General features: G+C 36.4%; 1 protein-coding gene across 1 annotated transcript in view; it reads right to left on the bottom strand.

Annotated features, from left to right (window-relative positions):
* Positions 1-942: 942 nt before the first annotated feature.
* The window catches only part of Trhde (thyrotropin releasing hormone degrading enzyme), a 384,937-nt gene continuing 360,003 nt past the window's right edge, over positions 943-25,876 (bottom strand). The window contains exons 16-19 of the mRNA XM_048418659.3: positions 15,326-15,493; positions 14,657-14,797; positions 11,177-11,258; positions 943-3,638 (exon numbers count right to left, since the gene is read on the bottom strand). Of these exons, the coding sequence (XP_048274616.2) occupies positions 3,495-3,638; positions 11,177-11,258; positions 14,657-14,797; positions 15,326-15,493 (535 nt within the window). The 3' untranslated portion in view covers positions 943-3,494. The remainder of the gene's footprint in view (positions 3,639-11,176; positions 11,259-14,656; positions 14,798-15,325; positions 15,494-25,876) is intronic.

Genomic DNA, 25,876 nt, shown 5'->3' with positions numbered 1-25,876 from the left:
GTTATAACTGTTGCATCTGATTCGGGACCACAGTTCTGCAACATTAATTGTTCACAGGATAGTTTCCAAAGATGTACACAAATATTACTGAATATTGTTTCCAATTATTTAGACGAGAAAGCCTTCTGTGTGCATTCAGACCATCTGTAACGGTTATCTCTTCCCACTATCAGAAATATGTGTTGAAAATAAATCAAAGTATCAGAGTCTTAAGGTTTCATTTATACTATGTTCAATAACATATCTGCAAAGGGAAGTGTAAACAATAGACTAAATCTGTGTCCTGATATTTGACAATGTACACTGTCTAAAAAACATGGTCATTAACATGTGCATCCAGTAGTTTAAAATCATACAAATTTGGAATATAAATGTTAAATATAATAGAGCCATTGTGGATGTGTTCAATCATATATTCTGATGCTGGTCTAGAACTTGTGAAGTCTCAAGATAATGAGATGGAAAGATGAAAATTAGAGACACAGCTGTATGTTAGTTGTAGCCCATCTATGTTGAGAGACTTAGGTTATATCACAACTAAGGTTTTAGAGGTGTGAATGGCTGTTCTCAGCATCACTTCATCTTCAAGAAGAAGTCAAACATGCATTGGGTTTGGGGTAGAATCAAATCGGCATGTGTAAAAGTTATTGATAATGGAATGAGTTTTACAAATTCACAGCATAACATTAATCGCCTTGATATATACATATATATATATTATATTCATATATATATATTATATATAATGAAATACCAGAACATCCAAATGTAATATATCTATCTTTAAATCATTTGAAACAAACGGGATCAAAGCCCAGTAGAAGTGCATGCAAATGAATTTTAAGAAGTGAAGCCAGTGTTATAGATGTCAGTCTTCTGAGCTTGAAATTGTGTAGTTTTTCAACTTTGAATACTATAAGAAAAATTATGGAAAAGAATGTGTAAAACTGGGGAAAACATTTTATTTACAAGTTACCTGGCAATAATGAATACCCAAAATGGCATATAACCTAGTATTTTCTAATTAAAACAAAGTTTTACTGTTATACATATATTGGCACAGGAAATTTTTGAGACCAGATGACGAAAATTTTCTATATGTTGTTATTTCATGTAGATAATTGATTTGTAAAACACACAAGAGAGAAAGATAAAAACTCTAAGTAGAAAATATAATTTTATAGCTACATTTTACATAATATTCCAAGAGATATCATTGGTTATTTTATTATTTTGAAAATATTACTTATTTAAACAACTAAAAAAAACCTTTAAAGCCCAATATAATTTCAACATTGAAAAGGTTAAATAACTGAAAAAGAAATGTGTAGAGCAAAAATGCAATCTCAATGCCATTGGTACCACTATACTGTTGAACAAGTATTATATGAGGTATAAACATTGCACATAAGTATACACTGAGGATTTAGATCATAGCTAAACCAGTTGTGTTCAAGGCCACTAAAATACCAAAAGAGGATTATGACTACTAACAGTGGGGAGGAAAAAGAATTAAGAAAGCCACAAAATTCAAAGTTTGAAATGATGACTAACTTAAAATAATAAAAAAAGCCATTACTCTGAATTTTCATTACTTTGGGAAACAAAAAATATCACACATGTCTACCTGGGTCAGCTCTATTCCAGGGATGAATTTATCAGTGGTATGACGGGATATTTGGGGCCTTTGTGACCGTATACTATTTATGAGCATTATGTTTTAGAACTTGCTCACTTCCAAGTGGTAACCTAAATTTCAGGTTCCACATTAAGCATGGCCATGACTCTTTAACACCATATAGTACTTAAAATTCATGTATTTTGATTGAATGAAGTGTTAAAAATTGTAAGTGTAAGAAATAGGCATTAATTGCTTATTTGATAGGACTCAAATTTAGTTGTAACTTAGTCTATGGATTGGAAAATTGATATTCATTTCTATGAACAAAAAAGTTTTAGGATTCCTGTTTTATAAATATTTTCCCCAGCAGTGAGTAATGGTCTCTGAACCCATCATTTCAGTGATTTTCAATATTTGGAAGAGCTGAACACCACAGGAAAATAGAAAGTAGTTTCACAACGGTTGACCCAATTATAGTGATTGTAAACAGTATTTTACAATGCCAAATTTAAAGTATGTTAAATCTGAAGCAAGTAACTGGCCTACTGGGTGAGAAAAACCACTGAAATATAATTGCGTTATACACAGCCATGGAAATGGCTCTTCAAAATTTCCTGGTAGAACAGGATCGTTAATTCCCCCAAAATTTGTACATTAACACAGCATAAAAGCGACTTTGTGTCTTCAGGGAGGGCACAACTGGCATAAAAGGTCCTTAATGCTAACAGACCTGTTGAGGTATGGTTGCTTAATGGAGGATAGGAGCTATACACCCAAAAAGATCAACACACAGAGAGAATTTAACTCTGCACTATGTAAGATAAGAAAGACAAAGAAGCTATAAATAAACACTTTCTTAGTACCAATCATTCTAACTATACACAAAATTGGTATATGCAAGAGGAATGTTGATCAAAATAATGACAAAAGTTGGTGAATGGCTGACACAGATTAAGAGAATTTATAGAGTCGTTAGCTTACATATATATTTTGTTAGGACTCATCTTCATGTAGTTGAATAGATCATTCTTCAGGACATAGATGAAAAAGCAGTTAAGAAAGTGAGTTATAAAGTAGGAAGGGTAGTATTGAGAAAAATTATATGAAGCCTTTTCCAAGTGTCCACACATTTATAAAAAAGAGTTAAATTTCCTTTCATATGGGGATATTCTTCACACAGGTGCATGTACAACATATTATATACATATGGAGCTTCCTTATGTACATATGAACATGTACATACTATCTATACATCTTTGCAAGTGTATACACAGCTGTCACTCAAAGAAAATGAGTTAGCAACACAATCATCGTTGTCAGACAATCCAAGTGTTGAAACAAATAACACAGACTGTTTAGAGAGCCACTTTATCTCTCTGTTGTCCATGGCTGAGAGTAGAATTCCCTTCTGAAGTTGTCCCTTGCACTGCAACACTGATTGTCGTAGATAATCTTTGTGCTTTCGCATAATGCCCATCCTGGATGTACATATATTCACACACAACATCGGACATGTTAAATAAGCATGCTGGAACACAGGGCAGAACCATATATCCATGCACAAAATATTCTGATTTTCCAAACGGACTGCAACATCAACATGCACCACTATCATATTTGGTCCTGAACAGCAAGGGATGTAGAGCTGAAGTAGCCAGGGAAAGCTGATGCTTGCGAGAGTTTCTATACAGAGGAACATCCAGTAGAGAAACAAATGTTGAGAGAATGGGACAAAGAAAAATAACCACCACCCAAACCAACGACAACAAAACATCCTCCCACACATTATCGCTGAAATTCTGGCTAGCCTCTTTATTCCACAGAAAGCAGGTCCTCTCAAAATTCTGAGTTGAGTTCCAACAGGTGATACATATTAGTGCCTCATGGCTTTTCCCAGCCATTGGAACAGCTCATCTTGATAAAGCCTTTTCCAGCGCACATTGGCTTCCACGGTTTCCACAGCTCGTGAGAATGAGGCAGAGGCTACGCCATCGTAGGTCTTCATGAAGTTCTTTAGCTGGAAATGGAAGTTGAGCATGGTGAATCTGTGTGTATTAAGATGAACTCACATGGAACATACACAAATGAGAACGCATTTGGGGATGAAGTTTTACTTAGAAACCTAGGACAAACTTGAATGAACCCTCTAGCTCCATTTGTTTTGAGTTATATTTAAAGGTCATACACTGAAATATGGCACTCCAAATCTCCCATTGCCTTTGCTGTGTAGTGCTAACATCTCTGGCATGTTGGTTGTGATGACAGGACTTGACCATATTACTTTTCACTTGAAGGCCACATTTGCTTAACCTACTGGGTTAACTCAGGCCTAAGCAGATGCTCTCTGGGATGACATTTTAATATTTTAGGACCAATATCATGTTATGGGATAATGCTTTTGTACACTGTAAAGATTTTTCACTCATATTGGTTTAATAAGATGCTGCTTGGCCAGTATCCAGGCAGGAAGTATAGGCAGGGAAACCAGACTAAGAGAATTCTGGAAAGAGGAAAGGCAGAGATGCAGTCAATAGGCAGACGCAATGCTGCATTGAGAAAAGTTACCAAGGAATGTGGCTAAACATAGGTAGGATTTATGTGTTAATATACATTGTAAGTGCTAGTCAATAATAAGCCTGAACTAATAGGCCAAATACTTTATAATTAATATAAGCATCTATGTGTTTATTTGAGGCTGAATGGGGTGGAACCAGGCAGGACAGAAATTTCCATCTACAATATCTCTTCCCATATATCATAATAACACTGTCAATTTCTGAATGGGGATCCTACAAAAGCAATGAAGAGTAATTCTGAATGAAAAACACACTGATCACATCACCTCTAATTGCTGTTCCTAATTTAAATCACCCTGCCTGTGGTACTTCCAAACTCTATTCTCAGATTTGTAGATTTGAGTCTCATTCACCAATTTCTCCTTTCTCCACGTGTGGCCAATATATAAATGATTTCTGTTCTTTTTCTTTTCTTTTTTTTTTTACAAAACCAAAACTTACATTTTATTGATTGACTTAGTACTCCTTCATGAAGTGGATTGGATTGGTAACGTATTCATGAGAAGTAAAGAAACTCTAGCGGAACATGTTTGAAATGACAATAAACACTGCAGGGGGTGCAAAGTATGCACGAGTTAGATGATAGGACTGCAAAGTGGTAAACTCTGAACAAGACACAGCCATTGCAATCATGCACCCACAGAGCTGCAGTTACTGGCAAATGACCTGTGAGATGTTGGCCCCTTCATCAGCCATTCAGAGGTGGAAGGGATCTCCTAGGACCCTGCACCTTACTGCTGAACTAATTGTTTACTGTTAGAGCTCTGAAATGAAATAAGCATTGTCTTTAGTTATGTTAACCTCTGCCTCCCCAGCCCCAGCAAGTCCTCTGAGCTCCAATAAAAACTTACAAAGCTATGGTCACACAGATGACCTTGGTTAAACTCAGTGAGTCACCAAATGCAACAAAAAAGTCATGGGGTGTAGGAAAGAGATTTGTAGAAAGCAAGGATAGACAGAGGTTGGGAAGAGAGAAGAGGGTCAGAAGTAAGAGTAACCATTCATGCATGAAATTGTGAGGAACAAATTTAATTGATAAAAACACATTTAAAAAAGAAGTTTTCTCGGTGGGCGACATGATTTACTTTGAAATGCAAAGAAAAAAGAGTAAGTGGGCATTACAACTCCATGATCGCCAAATGTAGTTTCTTATTTTACTCATAGATAACTGTAGAGAGTAGAGGAGTCCTGAGTAAGTAAAGTACTGTGCAGAAGTGTAATTTGATGTGGGTACAGACCCCAAAACAAACTGTCCCGTGGTAAATTGTCAAAGCCATTACCCATATGAATAATGAGATGGCACAAGTTTTTATTGGGAGTTTGAGTGTGAGTGTTTATAAATAATTGATTAGTATGTGCAAATGCTAGGGACTGTAGTGTTTTCCTCCTGAATATTTACAGTCTGAGACTGATAGCGTGTAAAGACCTTCTACTGACCAACTAACCCGTCCCCTGTGCTATGTCTAATAAACCAGATGAGATTCCAATTTGTGGTAGAAGTGGTAGGTAGCATAAGAGAACCCCTCCTGATCCCAGCTTCCTATACATCATTACCTCACTTTCCATAGCTAGAGTTCTAGGACCCAAGTCACACAGAACACAGCAGATAATAAAATCACAATTTAATTTACCTATTAAAAATAGGTTGGTGGTATTGTTTCGAAGACCAGTTCTAATTACAAGGCATGTTCAACATAGCAAAGAGCATCAGAAACTGACTGTAATACTAAAAGTTCATTTTTTTTCTTTAAATAGAGAAAATTCTTAGTCATGTTCTAAAAATAAGCAGAATGGGACTTAAAATTATCTTCAGTGTCAAAAGATTACCAAAGTAACTAGATTATAGAACAAAGGGACAGAGCTATGAAAACTGGGTGATTAATGACATTACAACCAACCAAATAGATTTAGAAAAGATAAGGAAGAGTGTATTATTTAGTCAGAGAATTTAAAGCTGAAACTTTTAAGTGCTTTGTTGTAATTATTACCGATAGAAGTTCTCACTTAGAGAGTTCATATACTCTGAGAAGACTCAAGGAATTATCTGAAGATTAAACACTAGCAGTTTCACTTTTAGTTCTGTGTGTCTTAAGAAACTGGCAGCCCACCAACAATTACAGTGCTAACAGACAGACGTGAAAAATCAACTTGTAGCAAGGAAACATTATGTGGTGTAATTAGTGTGGGGTGTGATTCATCACCTGGGGGTGCCACATGAAGGCTCTGCCAGGAAGGAAAATGCAGGGCCTCTAGAGAAGAGCCAGGCAGGAAAAGTGAAGCATGGAACCTTTGAAAATGCAGTTAATTCTACATCTCCAAATTAATTCGGGTTTTAGTTCATGGACAGCTTGATTACGACAGTGTTGCTTGATTACTCAATACTGATAGACTTTCTGAAAGTTGATCTGAAAACTTTGACAATAGAAAACCATGTCACGGAACTATATATTTGACATGACATCAAAATCACTGTATGTTAAAGCAAGCATAAAATATTGTATACATAACTGAAAATTATTTTAGTATCATAAAATAAAAGTACTATTTGACTAAAATTATAGCTATTAAGAAAAAGAGGTCTTGTCTTTTTCTCCTTGTTGGCTAGGTTCTCTGGTGTGGTGGTCTATAGGCTGTTTTTTCTTTGTTATATATCTAAAAGCCACTTACGCGTGAATACATATTATATTTGTCTTTCTGGGTCAGGGTAGTCTCATTCAATTTTTTTTTTCTAGATCTAACTATTTGCCTGTAAATTGGGAGTGTGGGGGTCATGAGCAAAGGTAGAAAAGGAGAGAGGGAGGAAACAGATAAAAATAAATAACTCAATAAAAACAATTTTAAAAAGAGGAAGAAAGAATTGATTGACAGTATATATTTTTTGCACATTTCCAACCATTTAGGCACTGCTCTGTACAAATATATGCCAGACACTCCATACACTGATTGTACCCACAAACACATTCACATGAAATATTTGGATTAAGTTTGAAATTTAGTAATGCAGTGGTACATTTTCATTTAGACAGATTCTATGACGATTCAGCAATCAATAATGCATTTTATTCATTTTTGAATTGTGTGTTTATTATAGAACATGACAACATAGTACATTAAATTAATATTACAAGTCAAGGAAAAATGCACGCACTTCTAAAAGTGTGTTTTCCAATATTGTTCCTAGGCATTCATTGAACATTCCAGATAATTATCAATGGTAATTTGGCAAATTTCACTTACAGAAATGATGTGGGATTTCCCTCATACGTTATGGATATGTTTTATTACTGTTGAGGTAATAAAGTAGCTGCTTCAGCCTATAGCAGGGCAAAATATAGCCAGGCTAGAAGAGATATAAAGAGATAGTTGGCGGAGTCAAGGAGATGCTATGTAGCTGCTGAAGGAGAAAGAGGCCAGGCACCAGCCAGAACCTTATCAGTAGGTCACAGCCTCATGCTAATACACAGATTAATAGAAATGAGTTAATTTAAGATGTAAGAATTAGCTAAAAATATGCCTAAGCTATTGGCCAAACAGTGTTGTAATTAATATAGTTTTTGTGGTATTATTCAGGTGTGGGCATCTGGGAAAAAAGCAAGCAGTCTCCACCTACACATGAAGATGCTCAGGTCTCTTCTCGAAACAAGCTGAACGCTTGAAGAAAACTCCAAACCACTGGCTTGACCATGCCTGGATCCAAAGTCAGACTCTCATGGAAGAGAACTCTGTAGACAACGTGACGAGTGGATCTCCAGAGTTTCATTTCGTAAATTATGTTTGAGGTGGACTCATTCTCCTTGTGAGCTCAGGGATCCTGAGGTGACTTGCACATTAGCAGAGAAGCTCAGTCATCAGAGCATATCTGTTACACTTTCTACGGTTGCCATAAATTGATCTTGTGGCCAGTATCCCTCAGTACTGCTAACAGAGAATGTGTGCTCAGAGCCTTCTCACGGGGCCCTGAGGGACCTGTGGTGTCTGGCCGAGCTTCCTTGTCTGTGCAGGTTCAGCAGTGACAAAGGCACTTAGCCTCCCACTCTGCTTGTTTCTCGGGTTCTTTGCTAGATTTTTCTGCCTCCATTAGGTTTTCTCTTAACTGGGCTTCGAGATATTTATCTGTGATACTTTTACTTTGAATAAGTGTAGATACTTTTGCAAAATAAAATTTCAGTGTTGTTCACATCCACTGATTTTCTTAGCACAATTTCTAGGTGTGTTTATTAATCTACCTTTTAATAATTGTTTAACATTGAAAAACATCTTATTTAAGGGTATCCTAGACTCTGGCTTCACAAAGGACTTTAAGAGAGAATTGCAAAGCATAGTATAATCTTGATAGTTAAAGAACTAAATAGAATTAGCTATTGGTCTATTATGAAGTAAAAGACTTCACCCTTTAAGTTGTAAATGGAGTCTCTCTGATGAAGAAGATGCATAGTCTTATACAGCAGGACTGCGTGTTAGGTTCACAGAAGAACCAAATAGACATTAGTCAGAAAATTACAAAGGTCTCTGAGGTTCTATGAGGTTATGTGTCTGCTAGTCTGAAAAATTAAGGAAAGGATGAATTGCCTCAGGCAGCAATATAAATCAAATTGCTAATTCCTTATAATTGAGAATAAATCCAGTCTTAAGTGTTAAGACTGTTTGAGGGAAGGGATCATAAAACAGAGAATTTGTTTATCTACTTAATACTCTTCAAAATATTGAAGCTTATAATGGTCATTAAAATTTTAAATAGGTTTATTTTCAGGGGGCTGGAGAGATGGCTAAGCTATGGAAGGCATATGGCTCTATCGTTCTTGTAGTGGACTCCAGAGAGGTTCCCATCACTGTCCTCAGTCAGCTCTGGTTTAAGAGGCTCTGAAAGCTTATTCTGGCCTCTTGGGTGCACCTGCACTCACACCACATACCCACATACAAACATATACAGATCGCATAATTAAAAATAAAAATATTAAAAGCAATGTCATAATTCCCATAGGTGCTGAGCCCCTTCAGATCTACAGGCTTAGCAACTGTAAGGTATAACCTCCAAAGGAAGACATTGATCTTGCTTAACACTTTTTGCTTAAGAAAGGAGTGAGTGAGAACAGAAATTAAGCCCTATCTCACTGTAAAATAACATTCCCTCCATTCTGCAGAAAATGGCTAAGTAGTAGAAGTATGGAAAGGCTTCCGGCAGAACAGCGAAACGGGAAAGTAAGAGCAAGCCAAGTCCACAGTGAAATGACTCATTGCTCACTCCACTGAGAGCCTGCATTGTTCAGTTATCGCTTTGAAGATAATGGACTAAAAGCCAGAATTTAGCTTCATTTCTGAAATGGCAACTTTCATGATGGGGTAGCTTGCAACATTAAAATGGCAATTAATGAAAGGATAGAAATAAAATGTGTAAGCAGAAGGCAGAAAGAGGTTTGCGTGTGATGAGTTTAACTAAATCTCAATTTAAAACCTGATTTTTGTGACCTTTGTATTACCGAAACAGGAACTATATAAACGGTAGGACAGTGAAAGAAGGGATAAAGGTGAAAGGAAACCAGGAGACAAGAGGGAAACACAATGGACAGGGTGAAGGGGTGGGAATAAGGGAGAAACTTCTGTGCTTCCTTCAATGTTTGTGGGGGCTGTGGCTAAATCGATACTTTATTTCATGATTATTAAATATTAAATCATGATATTAAAAGCACTCGGTTTAAATGTAAAAAATAATGAAAACAATTATGATTTGCCCATGCCTTCTGTTTCCTACAGGCACATAAAAGTTCTCTTCGTTTGGTTCCTCTCATTAAAAAGAAAAAAAGTGAGAAAAATATTCTGGAATTTCAAAACTAAATCCTTCAGGGTTGAGAACACACATGGCAGGGGAAAGGCTGACATTCAAATAACAGGAATCCAAGCTTTAGCTCAGCACAGCATTCCTTATGACAGATCCTAAATAGTGAAAGACATGCTCTCAGGAAACTGAGCAATATTAGAAGATGTGACAGACGTGCCAGGTCCAATGCTTCTAAAGGAATGCCGCTCAGGGGGGATCATCTGTGGGTCACAGCATCCAGCCAGTCTCCTGTGAAAACTAATGAAACTAGGAATTTCTATGCTAAATATAAGCTGTATGCTGTGGATATCAGAGGAGGAAAAGGCAGCATCAATAATCATAACTGAATAAAAGAACCTTTATTTTGTTATTGTTTTCCTGTGTGATTGATAGTTCCACTTCAGATCCTTTTCTAGTACTGAGAGGAGTTAATGGGGGGAAGGAAGACCCCTAGATAACTTACATATTGAGAGATATAGTTGGGAATTGATAAAATAGATATTTCAGAATCTGGACACAAATTTATTAAAAATTCAAGCTTATTTTCATTAATAAAATTAATTTGTAATGGAGCCAAACAATCTATCTTAGGCAAACTATTGCTTTCAGTATGTGTTATCAGCAGTGGTGTACCTTCCTCAAATATGAATTTATTTCATTTAAAAGACTGGATAGCTGTTAGCAGGCTACTGTGTCTACATGATTACTCAGACTTTTACTGTGTGCCTCAGCATCAAGCACAGTCCCTAGTGGACATGTAGTCATTGGCATAGTCGTTAGTGATTGGTTTATAAACTGAGTTCACATAATCACTTGAAGAGCAGCAGCTAGATCTAAGAGCTCTGGAATGTGTGGTACCCAACTACAAAATTAATTTCATTTGAGCTACCTTCACAATTGTTTGTAGTCATTCAATGCTTAATATGTTACAGATTTCTTTGTAGGTAATGGATTAAGAAAATTAGTGTGGGCATGTATGTGTGTGTTGTGCATTTGCACATGTGTGCACACGTGCATGCATACATGTGTGTTCATGTGCATGCGTGCATGTGAGTATGGAGAGTGTACGGGGGAAAGAACTTGAGTAGATCTAATGTATAGAAGTAGCTGAAATAAATCTGTAATTTAATGGTTTATATAAGAAGATTGTAACAAGACTTTTACCTCTTTAAGCTCCCCTTCTGTATTAAGAAATTCTGTAACTCCACTGATAAGTTTGGAATTCATGAATAAGGCTTCTCCATACCTACAAAGATAAAAGAAAACAGTCTTAATGTCTATCTAGGTAGTAATTTAAGCAAACTAGCTAAAACAATTTTTGCAGTCATTCCCACGACCATCAGTAACCACCAGCTCTCAGGGAAGTACTGGCTGCTCCTCTCAGGAGGGAGAGAGGCAAAGAAGCATTTTTTGCCATGGGGTTCCACCAGGTCCACCTAGCCTGCTGCAGTGTTTCAGAGACCTCTGAGTGTCACTGAGTCTGCCAAAGTCCAGGCCTTTAGAATTGGATTCAGGCATTGCTGTTCTATTTATAAGCCAAGACCTGAGAAAGAGGCATTTATAAATGATCTAGTGTACCACAACCTAGATCACTGTAGGTAAAAAGTCTCCCAAGAAATGAATAAAAGCAAGACCTGTTCAACCACAACCAGTATGTCACACGGAACCAGTATGTTACACGGATTCTGTGGTCCGACTACTCATAAAAGATCTTGGAATTCTAATTATGTTTCAGAAACTGAGGCAAAGTTTACAAAAAATATTTTCATAAAAGAGCATCAGTTACATTTATTATTAAGTTATCTAGTTACCCAAATATTTAGTTATTAAAATATTTAGTTATTTATTATATTCTGTAGTTCTTGTACTATGAAAACCATTTATTGACTTACAATCCCTAGATGATGTATATCTGTAAATGGGAAGTTCTCACGTTGTCAATTTGCCTCTACTTTGTTAAGGCCATCTATAACAGGTTTCCTGCTCTTAGCACCAAAAATAACCAACAAGTACACTGGAGTTTTTGGAAGCAAAGACTCTGCCATTATTATGATTAGATGTTTTCTTTTGTTTCCTCAACTTGCAGGCTCTTAAGTACTTGAGTTGATGAAGGACTTAGTCTGATATCATTGAAGAAGGGGATCAAATGGGAGGATTGCCATGATGAGAAAAGGACGTCTTCATCAAAGCAAATAGATGGAAACTGATATTATAAAGTGCTGGGAGCCATGGTACAATCCCCCAGTCTCAGCATTTGGGAGACAGGGACAGGGAGAATGATACAAGAGTAAGGATAGACTGGTCTACTTAGTGAGTTCTAGAATGGCTAAGAGTACATGGTGAAACTGTCTCAAAGAAGTAAGCTACCAGTCACTTCAATACTAATACAAGTGACTATTGTTAAGGTCATATGGTCAGAAAAGTGGCTGACCACACAAGAAGACAATTCACTTCCTTCTAAGGGAGATCCAATCATTTTCCTTTACACAACCAGGTAAGGAAGAATAGAACACACACTATCTTGTACTTTATGTAGTTGAAGACTTAGACATGGAAAGAGATAATTCTCATTTAAGGTAACTAGATACAGCATTGATGAAATGATACACTGAATTCAGAGACAGTCTATAGCTCTTCATTGTAGCAAATGCATATAAACGAGTACAATGTTGTTCTGAGAAAGAAATGCCAAGAGGAAGTGTGACATAATCAAAGGCAAGCAAGTGTGAAACTGAAGTGTGTAAGTGAAGACAGCTGAAATCAATGTGCATCAGAAGGGCCTAAGCTGTGAAACTGGGCCAGAGGACAAGTCTTGAGAGGTAAGCGGAACACACATCATGAAGCTCCTATGCTTAGTGTGGCAGAGAATCGTGGATAATTTCATAGTAAGGAGATATCAACATGTTCTGGAAAACAGATAAATAGATAGATGGATGGATGGATGGATGGATGGATGGATGGATGGATGGATGGATGGATGGATGGATGGAAAAGTTACATGTGCATATATATGGCTGTAAGTGTGGTTAAAGATTCAGGAAGATGGAAGGTTGCTCTAAGACAGCTGGGGGGATAAACATGTGGTGAAGGAGGATGTCTATATAGACTTCAGTTGTGAGACGTGAGCAATTGGTGAATACTTATCTGCCTTACCAAAAAGAGGAAGACAAGCATGAAATTATAGGCTCCAACATTATAGGTTTGGTTTTCAAGCGCACTCCACAGGGGACCACAATGTGAATGATTCTACTACATGGTAATATCAGGTGAAAGGTGTGAGTTAAGAGAAGCTCTTCTGGGAGCAGTAGAAGCAATGAGAGCGCATGACACCTAAAACCAGAAGGAGCCTGTAAAGTAGAATACAATATCCCAGACAACCCTTCCCATAAGCCCTGATGTTCAAGAAATAATGGTAAAATTGGAACTGGTAAAAGCACTCCTTGTAAAGAGAAACACTGCTGTATTCGTGGACAGAACTCTTAGTCTTTCTACCTTTTGAATGGTGGTCATAGGTTCTCAGAGACAAAATAAACATGATGAGAAAGAGAGGAAAGAATAGGTAGGTGTGCAGATAACACTGAGCTATGTCTATGAACCAATGAAAGGTCGGTGTGTGTATGAAATCCTTTACACTGAAATGCTCATATGTATTAGTTTCACCTTCCTGCCTGCTACACGACACATTATAAACACAGTGGCAATGCAAGCTCTAATCTTCCTATCATTCTACGATACAAACTGCAAACACAAAAATGTCACTGTGACTTACAGGTATACCAGCAGTTTCTGGACAATGTGCAGCTATAGACAGAAATGCGTGTAACTGTAAGAGCACATTCTGATGAACGTGTTATGCACGGATAACTGGTAAAGGACTGAAAAAACACACAATAGTTTTTACATATGCTTTCAAGAGACCAAATGTTAGGTCTGCTTACTATCTGGAAAACAAAATTCATGTTGAGGAGTAACATGCAGCATTTACTTGCTCCATAATAGATTTAATTTTAAAATACCATAGAGATTATCAGAGGCATAAATTAACATTTATTATAATATATTTAAATGCATAATGAAATATTTTCTAAAATTGAAGCTGAAGAATTCTCACCACGAAACAAGATATCCTGGGAATTAATTCTACTGCAGCTGGAATAATACAATGATCCAAATGATTAATGAGACTTCTCCGTATCACTATTTTATTGAGGTGTTTTATGATATTTACATTTAAAGAGAATTTAAACCATTCAACAAGACTAAAGTTCTTTGTTGGAATTGTAGTTATATGTGATTTATGTTTTTTTCTATAATACATACATAATACACAAGTTTTATGAAAGGATTTCAACTATCTAGAATTTGATGAATTTCCAAGTCAAGTTGCTCTGCTAAATAATTCTTAGTCTCTCCATGCTTTCACATTAATTAAGATTATCAATCTTTATTAAATGAGAAATGTTAGAGTCATGGTAAAAAAAGATCATTGTGAATTTCAAGGAATGGCAACAACCATCTTTGCTGAATTTTATAAAGTCTAATTTTATCATTTAGTTCACAGCTCTAACAAAAACCTTGGGTATCTATTCCTCAAACGTAGGCTTTCATTTATCCATCCAGGCTTAAATAGATTATAATCTCTACCTGGTATTTAGTATTTTCCATTTGTCTCTGAAAAACTTCCAGGCAAGATCTCGACCATGTGGATTTCTGGCTACATGAATTATGACATCAATTGCATCTTGATCCAACACCACCTCAGAATTCAAAGACAGATTTAGAAGCCTATAACGATAAAAGTGTGGATAAAAAACTTTTAGTCTAAAAATGTAAACACTTTATAATAAATTTACAATTTAGTTATACTCTTCAAAAATACTTGAGTTAAAACTTTCCCAACGAACAATTACAGAAAAATTTGTTTAGAAAACACCGATAAAATTTATAGCACTTTCAATAAATACACTAATTAAACTCCAAGAATATCTATGGGATGGGAAAAATCAAAAAGTTTATTTGTTGACACAACTCCTCTCTCAAATTCATCACATTAAATATTTTCTTTTACAGTGGAATATTTTCTCAAACACATATAACATTTATAAAATAATTAGTTATAATTCATGTTATCTTTCAAGTCAAGTTACTTACTCATTTCACCATGAAGGTTTTCTTCTCTCTAGAAAGATGTGTTCTATAACATCAACTTTTACAATACTATATATTCAAGGAAATAAAATCAACTCCAGTGCATTTTTCTTGTAGATGATAACGTTCATTACAAATATAACCTGAGACATTTAATGGACTCACCTATTTAGTAAATTCCTATCATCGCTGCAAGTTAGAGCCTCCAGTAGGATCTTCTTCTCCGAAACTGCAGTGGTGGAGTGGAACTTCATCCAGATGAACTCCCAGACATCCTCATCCAGCAACGATACCCCTGTGCAGTAAACGATGTCTCGAACATTCAGTGGTATTCTAAGGAAGCAACCCGTGGTGGATTTCTGTTAATCAAAAGCTTCAAGGTTTTGAAAATAAAGACCAAAGTTGCTTGCTTACCACCAGCTATCTAAAAGATGATTTGCCAATTACATATTTCCTAAAACAATGCAATACTATAGAGTAATAATGTCTGAATATATTGGTGACTAGAAAATAAAATCAAGTCTTTTATTCCATGGAAGTTTTGGATATAATTTTTGCTTGCGGCCAAAGCATCATCATTAAACTGACTAACAACAAAAGCCTTGTTAAAGAACTAAAAATAAAGTACTTTATATTTTAAATGGTATTCACTGAATAACTATATGAAAATTTTCTTTCATAATAGATACACTCAGAACTTTAGTTAAACACTAGTATGCTTAAAGCAGTATGGGAAAGCAGATGGAAGTCTGAATATCTACTAGTGAGGGGACAGGACTCCTTCCCAGTCGTTCTAAAAGGTTTCTCATAGGAGAGAACTCTTTCCCTCCACAGTGTTAACAGGCAAGTTTTTGTTCATCTGTTTTTTTAAAAGGTTAAAAAAAGATAGTAGATGGCTAATTTATTGGAATAAAGACAACCATTTAATTTTAAATTGTCACAAAAATCTATTAAAAATAATTTGTATGTGTGAAGGTCTGATGTATATAACTGTAGTAGGCTTGTGCAAGAATCTGGAAAGATCAGAAGAGAACATCTGGTCCTTCGGAACTGGAATTACAGGGTGAGAGTCACCTGAGCTGATTTCCAAGAATTGAACCCAAACCAAGTCTTCAAAAAGAACATAATGTTCTTTTAATAATGGAACCATCCATTCAGCACTAAGGAACTTTCATGTGACTAGTAGAAGGGATAGAACCCATGACCTTGGTGCTATTAGCACCACACTCTAAACCATTGAGTTAACTGGCCACCCTTATATTTTTATATTATTATCTAGAAGTAATTTCCTCAAACAGTATAAATAGAGAATCATAAATTTAATGATAAATAATAAGACATAACTAACAAAGACCTTTCCACTATGTTTATATAGTTATTATAAGATGATAGTAAACTATTACTTTGACTACAAACTAAAAAGTCAGAGAAAGAAAACTTAGCATGAATTTAGTTAGGCTTGGCAGTTCATGAATTATGAACTCGGAAGTCAGCTTGCTCACAGTGGTGTTCCATGATACACCACGTTTCCTGGCTCTTTAAAATATTTCTCCTAAGAAAGACTTTTTAAAAACTGAAAAGTGTACCTCTCTTTTTGTAATATTTATTAGTCTATTAGTTATACTTCCCATTCATAGTTTGAATGTGACTACATGGAGGATTATCTTGTCCATGTCACGTGAAGAAACAATTTTTTTTTTTTTTTAAGATTCAGAACTTCTGCTAAACACTAGTATGGTTAGAGCAGCACAGGACAGCTGACGTAAGTCTGAGTGTCTTCTAATGACAGGATAGGACTTCTTCCCAGGGGTTCTGAAGGGCTTCCCACAGGAGAGAACCCTTTCCCTCCACAGTGTTAGCAGGCAAAGTTTTATTCATCTGATTTTTTTTAAAAGGTGAAAAGGAGGAGGAGGATGAAGGTAGAGCCCACACATTGGATGACTTCACAGCTTAATTTTGCTTTCTAGCTCTGGATCCCAAATAGAAACTGTCAAGCAGAGGTTTCCAGTTATGAGTTGGTGACAAAAGATTCCTTTTTTTTCTCTTTATGGTCAGCTTGCCATAATGTATACTTAAATTTACGAAGAAAAGTACTATTACTATTTTTTTAGGGAAAGCATTTATTAGTAATCTATCTATCTATTTATCTAGCTATCTATTTATGATTTTTTGAGACAGTGTTTCTCTGTGTAGCTTTGGTACCCATCCTGGAAGTAGCTCTTGTAGACCAGGCTGGCCTCGACCTCACAGAGACACACCTGCCTCTGCCTCCCAAGTACTGGGATTAAAGACATGCATCATCACCGCCAAGTAAAAGTAATTATTCTTAATAGGTATAATTTAAGATCAGCTGAATGTCATCAATGAATCAGCACTTATACACCAGGATGGGTCTTCTTTTCAAATACAACGAGAAGTAGAGGCTAACACTGCATGACTGCATGACTTTGACCAAGATATTGGCACAGAACTTTGCAAGTAAAACCCAAAAATCTTTAGCATTTCTACTGAAACCACTAATTCATCAATCAATATTAGATGTTAGAAACAGTTTATTTTCCAAGAGAAATTCATGAAGATATTGACATCTCAAAGATAAGATGAGACTAGAGCACAGTTACTTAGGATTTCCATTACTACTGAACTAGTATTCATATTAAACATTCCCTAAATAAAAGTAAAAAATTAGAGAAAAGAAAAAAATTAAGCAGTAAATGTTTAACTATATTCCCTAGAAATTTCATGAATATTACACTACAGCCACTAGCAAAGACTGTTTCATTTATCTTCTAGAGGCGACTACTGGCTAAGACAGTTAAACTGTGTAACACACACACACACACACACACACACACACACACACACAAATGAACACATGGTTTGACCATGACAACATCTTACAGACATTCTAAAGAGTCATCAGAAGCCAAAAATAACATTTTGTAGAATGCCATGTCCTGAGTTATTCTTTATGTAGTCTGTGCCTGAATTATTTTTGTCAACATCTAATGTCTGCCTTATATCTGTGTCGTCAACTACTTTTTTATAGCAGAAAGGACTCTGGGCTGAGAAGGAATATTTTCTACCATAAAAGTATAGTTATTTTCCACTATTGCTAGACGTCTTAGCTGGCATCATCTTTGTGGATTCCTGGGAGTTGCCTTGGCACTAGGTTTCTCCCTAACCCCAGAATGGACATCAGTCAAGATATTTCTTGCATTATTCTTTCTGTTCAACCCATCGCAATTCGCCTCACCTGATCCCTCTTGTTCCCAGACCACCACCTTATGCTCGCCCCCGGAATATCTCTATGGGAGGCCTGCCCCTTTCAGAATGGAGACTATAGAGGAGGAGTGGATGGAGAGGGTAGAAGGGAAGTGGGGGGGATATAATGGGAGGAGAGGAGGTCGGGTATACTGTGGTTGGTATGTAAATTAAATGGAAGCATTTAATAAAAATATATAAAATAGAGTTACTTACAAACTTTGTGTACATGAGTCTGCTCTACCTTAGACATGAGTGATGCTAATGGTTGTGGTGTATCTCTGTATAAGTTCCTTGAAATTCATTGTATTCTGGGTCCTTCAACTTCTTGGACCTGCATGAAAATTTCCTCCTACAGACTAAGGAAGAGTCAGTCACTGTATTCTTCAGACAACATTCTGGTCCTGTTTTTTCGGTTTTTCCCTCCTGGACTAGAGCAGGGTTTGTGTTGGTCTGCTTGGTGGCTTTCTCAATGTCCCTTCATCTTTCTTTACACCTTCCCTTCTCTGTAAATCTTCTCTGTGATAATTACTTCTCAGGATCTGCCTTTAGTTTGCTGATGATTCTGACTGCTTCCATCTGCCGATGACGCCTTCAAGTGAATTGCAGTTCAGCTATTCCTTTCCATGCCCTATTGGTGCTTTGAAGTATTTTTAGTCTTTCTTAAAATTCTGGCTCTACTTTTAATTTCTCTTAGCTCAAGTGAGCAAACACACTTATGATGGCGATTTTGCATTTACAAATAAACAATCAGATGTTTCATTAAGGAAGATTTTTCTAGATGTGTCTGCTTACTTCTTCATTTTCTGACTTCATAATTTATATGAGTTTTTCACACCTCACTCCTCATTGCACATGTCCCTAGAGAAGCTTCATATGGGAGAAGACCTATATAAACTGGCTGGAGATTCTGGAAGGTTTCTACCACGCAGATCCTTCTCAGGAAAGAAGAAGATCGCTGTGGCTTTTGATGGCCCACTCTATGCTGAATATATGTCTAACAGTCCAATCCACTGTCTCCATTTTCCCATAGGTGTCTGGATCATATTAGATGCATCAGGAGTCCATGTCTAGAAAGCCTGATGCTCTCTTTGGAAATAGAATCAGAGAATCTGAGGCATTGTGCACACAGGTTAATGCTTTTCCCAGAGGGAAGCTAACAGTTGGAATCCTCACCTACTTTGGGTCTATGTTGTCCAGTGGGGAAGGTACTTGACACTTTCTTTTTTATTGTTATTTTTATTACTCTATACATTTTTTCACCCATCTCCCTTCCTTCCCCTCCACCTCTATCCTCTCCTGTAACGCCCATGCTCCCAATTTATTCAGATCTTTTCTTTTTCCCCTTCCTACATAGATCCATGTACGTTTCTCTTCTGGTCCTCTTTGTTATCTAGGTAATCTGGGGTTATGGACTGTAGGCTGGCTTTTCTTTGCTTTAAATCTAGAAGTCACTTGTAAGTGCGTACGTATTACATTTGTCTTACTGGGTCTAGGATACCTTCCTCAATATGTATTTTTTCTAGATCCATCAGATCAAAACTTGATGGCAGCTTATGCTGGAGAGGAAGTGGGGTAAAGGAAAACTCCTTCATTGCTGGTGGGAGTATAAACTTGTATAGCTGCTTTGGAAATCAGTATGGCGATTTCTCAGAAAATTAGAAAACAGTCTACCTCAGGACCCAGCAAAATTGCTGTTGGGTATATAATCAAAGGATACTCAATCATACTAAAAGGTCATGTGCTCAACTATATTCATAGCAGTATTATTTGTAATAGCCAGAACATGGAAAAGCCTAGGTGCCCCTCATCTGAAGAATAGATAAAGAAAATGTGGTACATTTACACAATGGAGTACTGCTCACTGGTAAAAAAAAAAAAAAAAAAAGACATCTTGAAATTTGCAGGTACTCTGCACTTTCTAGTCTACAGCTGCCTCAGAACTCTGTTGGTGGTTAACCTCTCTCAGATCTATCAGAATTCTTAAGACTGGTGAAACAGATCATACAAGATCAATGCATCTTTTAAGAGTGCACCATAAATTTCTATGGGTATGACCAACATGTAATTCTCTGAGTGTTTAGCTGGATATGAATGTCATCTCTAACGTCTTTTTGAATTTTGCTTTTAAGCAATGTTCATTATGTCATTTTCAGAAATACTTAGTATTGACAAGACTGGGTTTCTAAGAATAAACCTTGTGGTTACTAGCACAGTCATATCCTAGTACACACAGCCTTGCAGTGTCTGAAGAGGAAACAATGTAGCAATAATCTAAGGACCTCCCACATAGAAAAAAATGGCGTACATGGAACAATGAGAAGAAGCCTTGAAAAAACCCAGAAATAAAAGTTGAGGTACGATGATAGATATGAATAACTTGAGTTTCCCGGGCAACGCTTTCAAAAAAAAAAAAGCTACATAGAATGAAAGGAGGTTCTATGTAGAGATCTGCAGTTGTAAATCAATATAAATGCTCAAAATATGGATGTGTTTGGGGTCTGCTTTCAGTCCTCCCACACGTTGTCTGTCCCTCTCTTCACATAGGACACATACCAAATTTGATGAGAGGGAAAATGAAACACATATATGTTTGAATAGATAATCTAGAGCCTGAAACATAATCTTCAGTCTCAGGAACAAACACCCTAAGTCTCGGGAAGGAAATGGTTCAATTAGCAGATACCAGGAGGTATAATTGCATATATCTCCTCCAAGAGTAAAGACAGAGCTGATTAGCGAAGCTGATTTTTCTAGCAACTCTCCCCACCCCATCAGTTCCCCACTTCCTTAGCCATTCACCAAATAGAAAAATTAACGCATAGTTCACAAGATCAGTCTTAGCCATTACTGAATAAAATAAGATTGGTAAGAACTGGTTATGCCAGGGGCCTTCAATTCCCGATGACTTCTATTGTTAATGAAACCCCCTTTTGTTTCTAAATTTGTAAAGATGTTCTAATAACATTTTCACAAAATGATTGCTCTGGGGACAGTTTAAGATCTCTTTGTATAAACCAAAGTCATTAGGAATAAATGAAAACGCTCGTTTGTTTGTAAAGCATTATCTAAGAGACCACAGAACCCATAGTTATGAATGGTATAAATGAGTCCTGGGAGACACTGGATATCAAGATTACAGGGATCGGGGGGCCCTTCCTAGTGAACATGAAAATTGTTTATGAAGATGTGAATATCCCCACAGTCATTTCTTTTTAACTGCTACATCAGAAGTAAATCTTTTAATGGGATTTTATCTGTTAAATCTGCTGAGAGCAAAGCGCTGTTTGGTTTTTTTTTTTCTTTCTTTTTTCTTTTTGTTTAGGTTGGAATACAAGCATCGGCAGTAAGCAAGTCTCACCTAGTTACCTGATAGAAGATGAATGGGGTAAGGCTTAACCAAACTGAAAATGCTTTTATCTTTGTTAGAGTAGAAACACTGTAGAAATGATCGCCTAATTAGTATAGCTGGTACTCTGGTTTTCATTTCATTCTCATTTTAAATAGGGTTATGTCAGAGTTCATTTGCGTGATAAAAGTTTTCAATGCCTGGAAGTTCAGAATATCATTATGGGACCATTTATTTTCACATTTCAATGATATACTTAACGGCAAGTGCTTAAAATGCTTTGGAGGTAGATATTAAAAATTAAGTAGGAGAGAGATAAAGATATTTCTTTCAGGTTAATTTTTTAAACTAAGTTTAAAAATAATAATGGTAGTATGACTTTGATGGACCTGCTATAACAAAGTATTATAAACTAGGTTGCTTATTAAAAAGAGATTTCTCTCTTATAACACTGAATACTTAAATTTATGACCACCAACCATCAGGCTCAGGTGAGATCCTTCTCCAAGGACATACAATGCTGCCTCCTCCTGTGATCTTGACCTGGCAGAATGGGGACTGGAGAGTTCTTGAGCTTGTCTTTAAATAGATTTCTCAGTGCAGTCTCTAGATCATTATGTAATTAATTTTCAAAGGCCACACCTCCTAACAGTCATTTTGGTAGTGAAGAGTTCAGTATATACTAAGATTCAGTTATAATAATAATAATATTAATAATGAGATTAAGATACAGTAATTTAAAACTTTAATTTATTAGAATTGAAATGTGCAAACAAATAAATAAGAAAATTGCCCAAGGTTTTCTAGCCAGAGAGCCTCATACGTCCTTTCCTCTCTTTGGCAAACATTGGCACTGATGGATTCTTGGGAAATAGAAGTTATTGGCTTTAGTTGGGTTATTACAGGTGAGCCCACAAGACTCCAATGAGTATTTGTACATTCTTTCTCATGCACACCACACTGATTAAACTCAGTGGTCATGAGCAGAACAGAGACATAAAGTCTGCACACATCCCTGGTTTAAACTCAGTGGTCATAGAGCAGAACAGAGACATAAATAATGAACGTGGGGAAAGAGCTGTAGGGAAGATGGCAGGTTATAGGGATAGGAAAGAGATCAAGCATGGGCTGAGAATAATCACAGTGTGTTATGTATATGGATGATATTGTCAAGGAAGAAATTTATATAATATTTTAGTTAATAATACAACATGTTTATCTATGGGGGAAAATACTGAAGGGATACACAGGAGAGTATTAACAACATTCTTCTTCAAGGTCTAAGTATCATAGACAGCTAGTATTTTTGATAATCATAATTTCAAGTCTGGTAATTAAATAATTTTGCTGCTGTGTGGGAAATAAGCAAACATTTAACTACATTTGCAAAGACAAGTCTACTCATTATGAGAATAAAATACATCCCGTAAGGCTTCTATTGAATATTCAGACATAATACTAATATTTTAAATGCTAAAACTTAAACCATGTACCAAGAAACTTACATTGATTGAAGAAAAATGCAACTTGAAAAAATATAACTTTTTATAATTAATAAAATTATTCATCTATTTTCATGTGGGTTTCCGAGAACTAATTTGGCCGGCAGTTTGTTTCCAGTTGGGGTGAGTCAAGGTCAATGCTTAGGGCTTCGTTTTTCATCCTAATTGGACAGGGCTAAAGTCCAAGGGCTCTAAAGTCCCTTCTTGCTCTGTTAGAACAAGAATCTTTTCATTAGTGATCATATTAACATTGAAATGTGGGTTTAATTATTTTCAAAGACAATGAGAAATATCGCTCAAGAGAGCCCATCTGAGAACACCACTGCCTCTCAGCGGAGGTTCACATGCCATCGATAAGGAGTGGGACCCAACATTTAATTAATTTTAATTAATGAGCATTGAATTCATTCTTTTTCAAGATTGTCTATGCGCTCTACAAAAGAAGAGCTTTGGTTGAAGCCTCATTGTCAATGCTTCAAAATTTGTGCCTCAGAAAGTGTGTGTTCTCTTTGGTTTTCCAGGACTGCCAGTTCATGAAGTTAGTGCACCCTGCTGAAAAAACAGCTTGCTTCTGTACAGGTTGACCTTTTGCATGGTATCCTCTGATGCCTTCCTTCTCTGTCATAAGTCCTTAGTCTCTTGTCTGCTACCATGGACATCCACTCTGAATAAAGTTACAGCTGCTCAGAAGGAATCTGTGAGTTTGCACCAAAGTGTCAATGCACTCATCTGGGAAATGAGGATAAGGATCCCTGAGAGGGCTCTTTTGTCGGAAAAGTGAGATAATCTCCATCCAGTACTTAGCACACTACCAGTGCCTGATGTGATATTGGTGTGGATTTTATTTCTGTGGTGTGCATGATGCAGTACTGAGAACAATAAAGAAACTCACAAAATATGTGGACTCGCTTCTTCCTCTTATTTCTAATATTGGGGTGTGTGTGTGTGTGTGTGTGTGTGTGTGTGTGTGTGTGGTGTGTCCCTGTGTCCACATACATATGTAAGTCAAAGGACAACCTCAGATAGATTTTCATTCAGCTTGCTTTTTGAGGACTTGTTTGGGAGATCGCAGTCTTTTTTGCAAACCTTATATTTACCAACTAGGTTAGGCTATCTGGAATCCACCTCCTTAGCACTAGGTGACAAGAAATGAACCACTATTCCAGGCTTTTTTTTTAAAGTATAAGTACTGAGGATCAAATTAGGGTCCTTGGGCTTACACTGTAAGCATTTTACCTACTTATTTCTAAACATAGTCCCAATTTTTAGGATAAATAGTAACCAACAAATATGCCTATCTTTGCAAAGTGAAATATGGGACTTTTAAAAATCAAACATAAATATTTTTAAATGATTAAAACAAAAATTAATAGTTTATTTTTAAAGTGTCAAGTTTAAGTCAGTCATATAAGATGAATTTTATAATGAGGTCTACCTTTTTGGACATTTGCTAATCAATTATGATGCCCCTAAAAATTTGTATAAGAGCTCTGAAACCCAAGAGGGGTGCTGGACTTAAGTGTCTCTAAAATGGCCCCAGCAGAGGGACAAAATCCTGCCTGAAATGTTCAATCAGTAACAGTGTAAAGGACATTAAGTAGCAAGATCATTAGTGAAGCACCTTCACATCAGACATAGTGAGATGTGGCTCCAGAAAATTCTCTCTCCTGTGTTCAGGACATGATTATTCCCAGTGAAGCATGAGTGTAACAAGAGGAATACTAAAAAACATGGAACAAAGACAAATCAGTCCACAAACAGTCGAGAGAGAGAGAGAGAGAGAGAGAGAGAGAGAGAGAGAGAGAGAAACAAGCCTAGGCAGAATAGCATACACAAATAAACACACACACAGAGGAACAATCCTACTCAGAATAGCATGTGACACACGCACACACACACACACATATATATATATATATATATATATATATATATATATATATATATATATATATATATATATATGAGCCATCAAAGAAAACATAGAAAGACAACATAATAATGTTAATGGCTTGTATGGGGGCAAAAGTACTTACCAGTGACAAAAAAACAAAAATGACAACAATCAAAGAAAAGGTAACATAGTAAAGAGTAAGTAATTGGAGCATTTAATGTGGGAGTTCCCTCTGTGTGTTGCTTGTATTGGTTAATGAATAAAGAAACTGCCTTGGCCTGATAGGGCAGAACTTAGGTAGGCAGAGAAGACAGAACTGAATTCTGGGAGGAAGAAAGCAGAGTCAGAGAGATGCCATTAATTCACTAGAGACAGATTCTGGGAATTTTACCTGGTAAGCCACTGCCACGTGGTGATACACAGATTAATACAAATGGGTTAAATGAAGATGTAAGAATTAACCAGTAAGAAACTAAAGCTAATGGGCCAAGCAGTGATTTAATTAATACAGTTTCTGTGTGGTTGTTTTGCTACTAAACTAGTTGGGCAACCGGGACGAACAAGTGGTTCCCCCTTTGCAACAATTGGCGCCGAAGTGATGGACTAAATCCACTTTAAAAACTGATAGAGCTTAATTATAAACACAAAAATAATCAGCTTTGTTGATTATTACTTGTATGAGATAGAGTGTTGGGGTAAAAACTATG

The sequence above is a fragment of the Myodes glareolus genome, chromosome 26 (genome assembly GCF_982192425.1).
Source record: "Myodes glareolus chromosome 26, mMyoGla1.1, whole genome shotgun sequence".
Taxonomy (NCBI): Eukaryota; Metazoa; Chordata; class Mammalia; order Rodentia; family Cricetidae; genus Myodes; species Myodes glareolus.
Note: the sequence above shows the minus strand (reverse complement) of the source record. Positions and strands in the feature narration are given on the sequence as shown.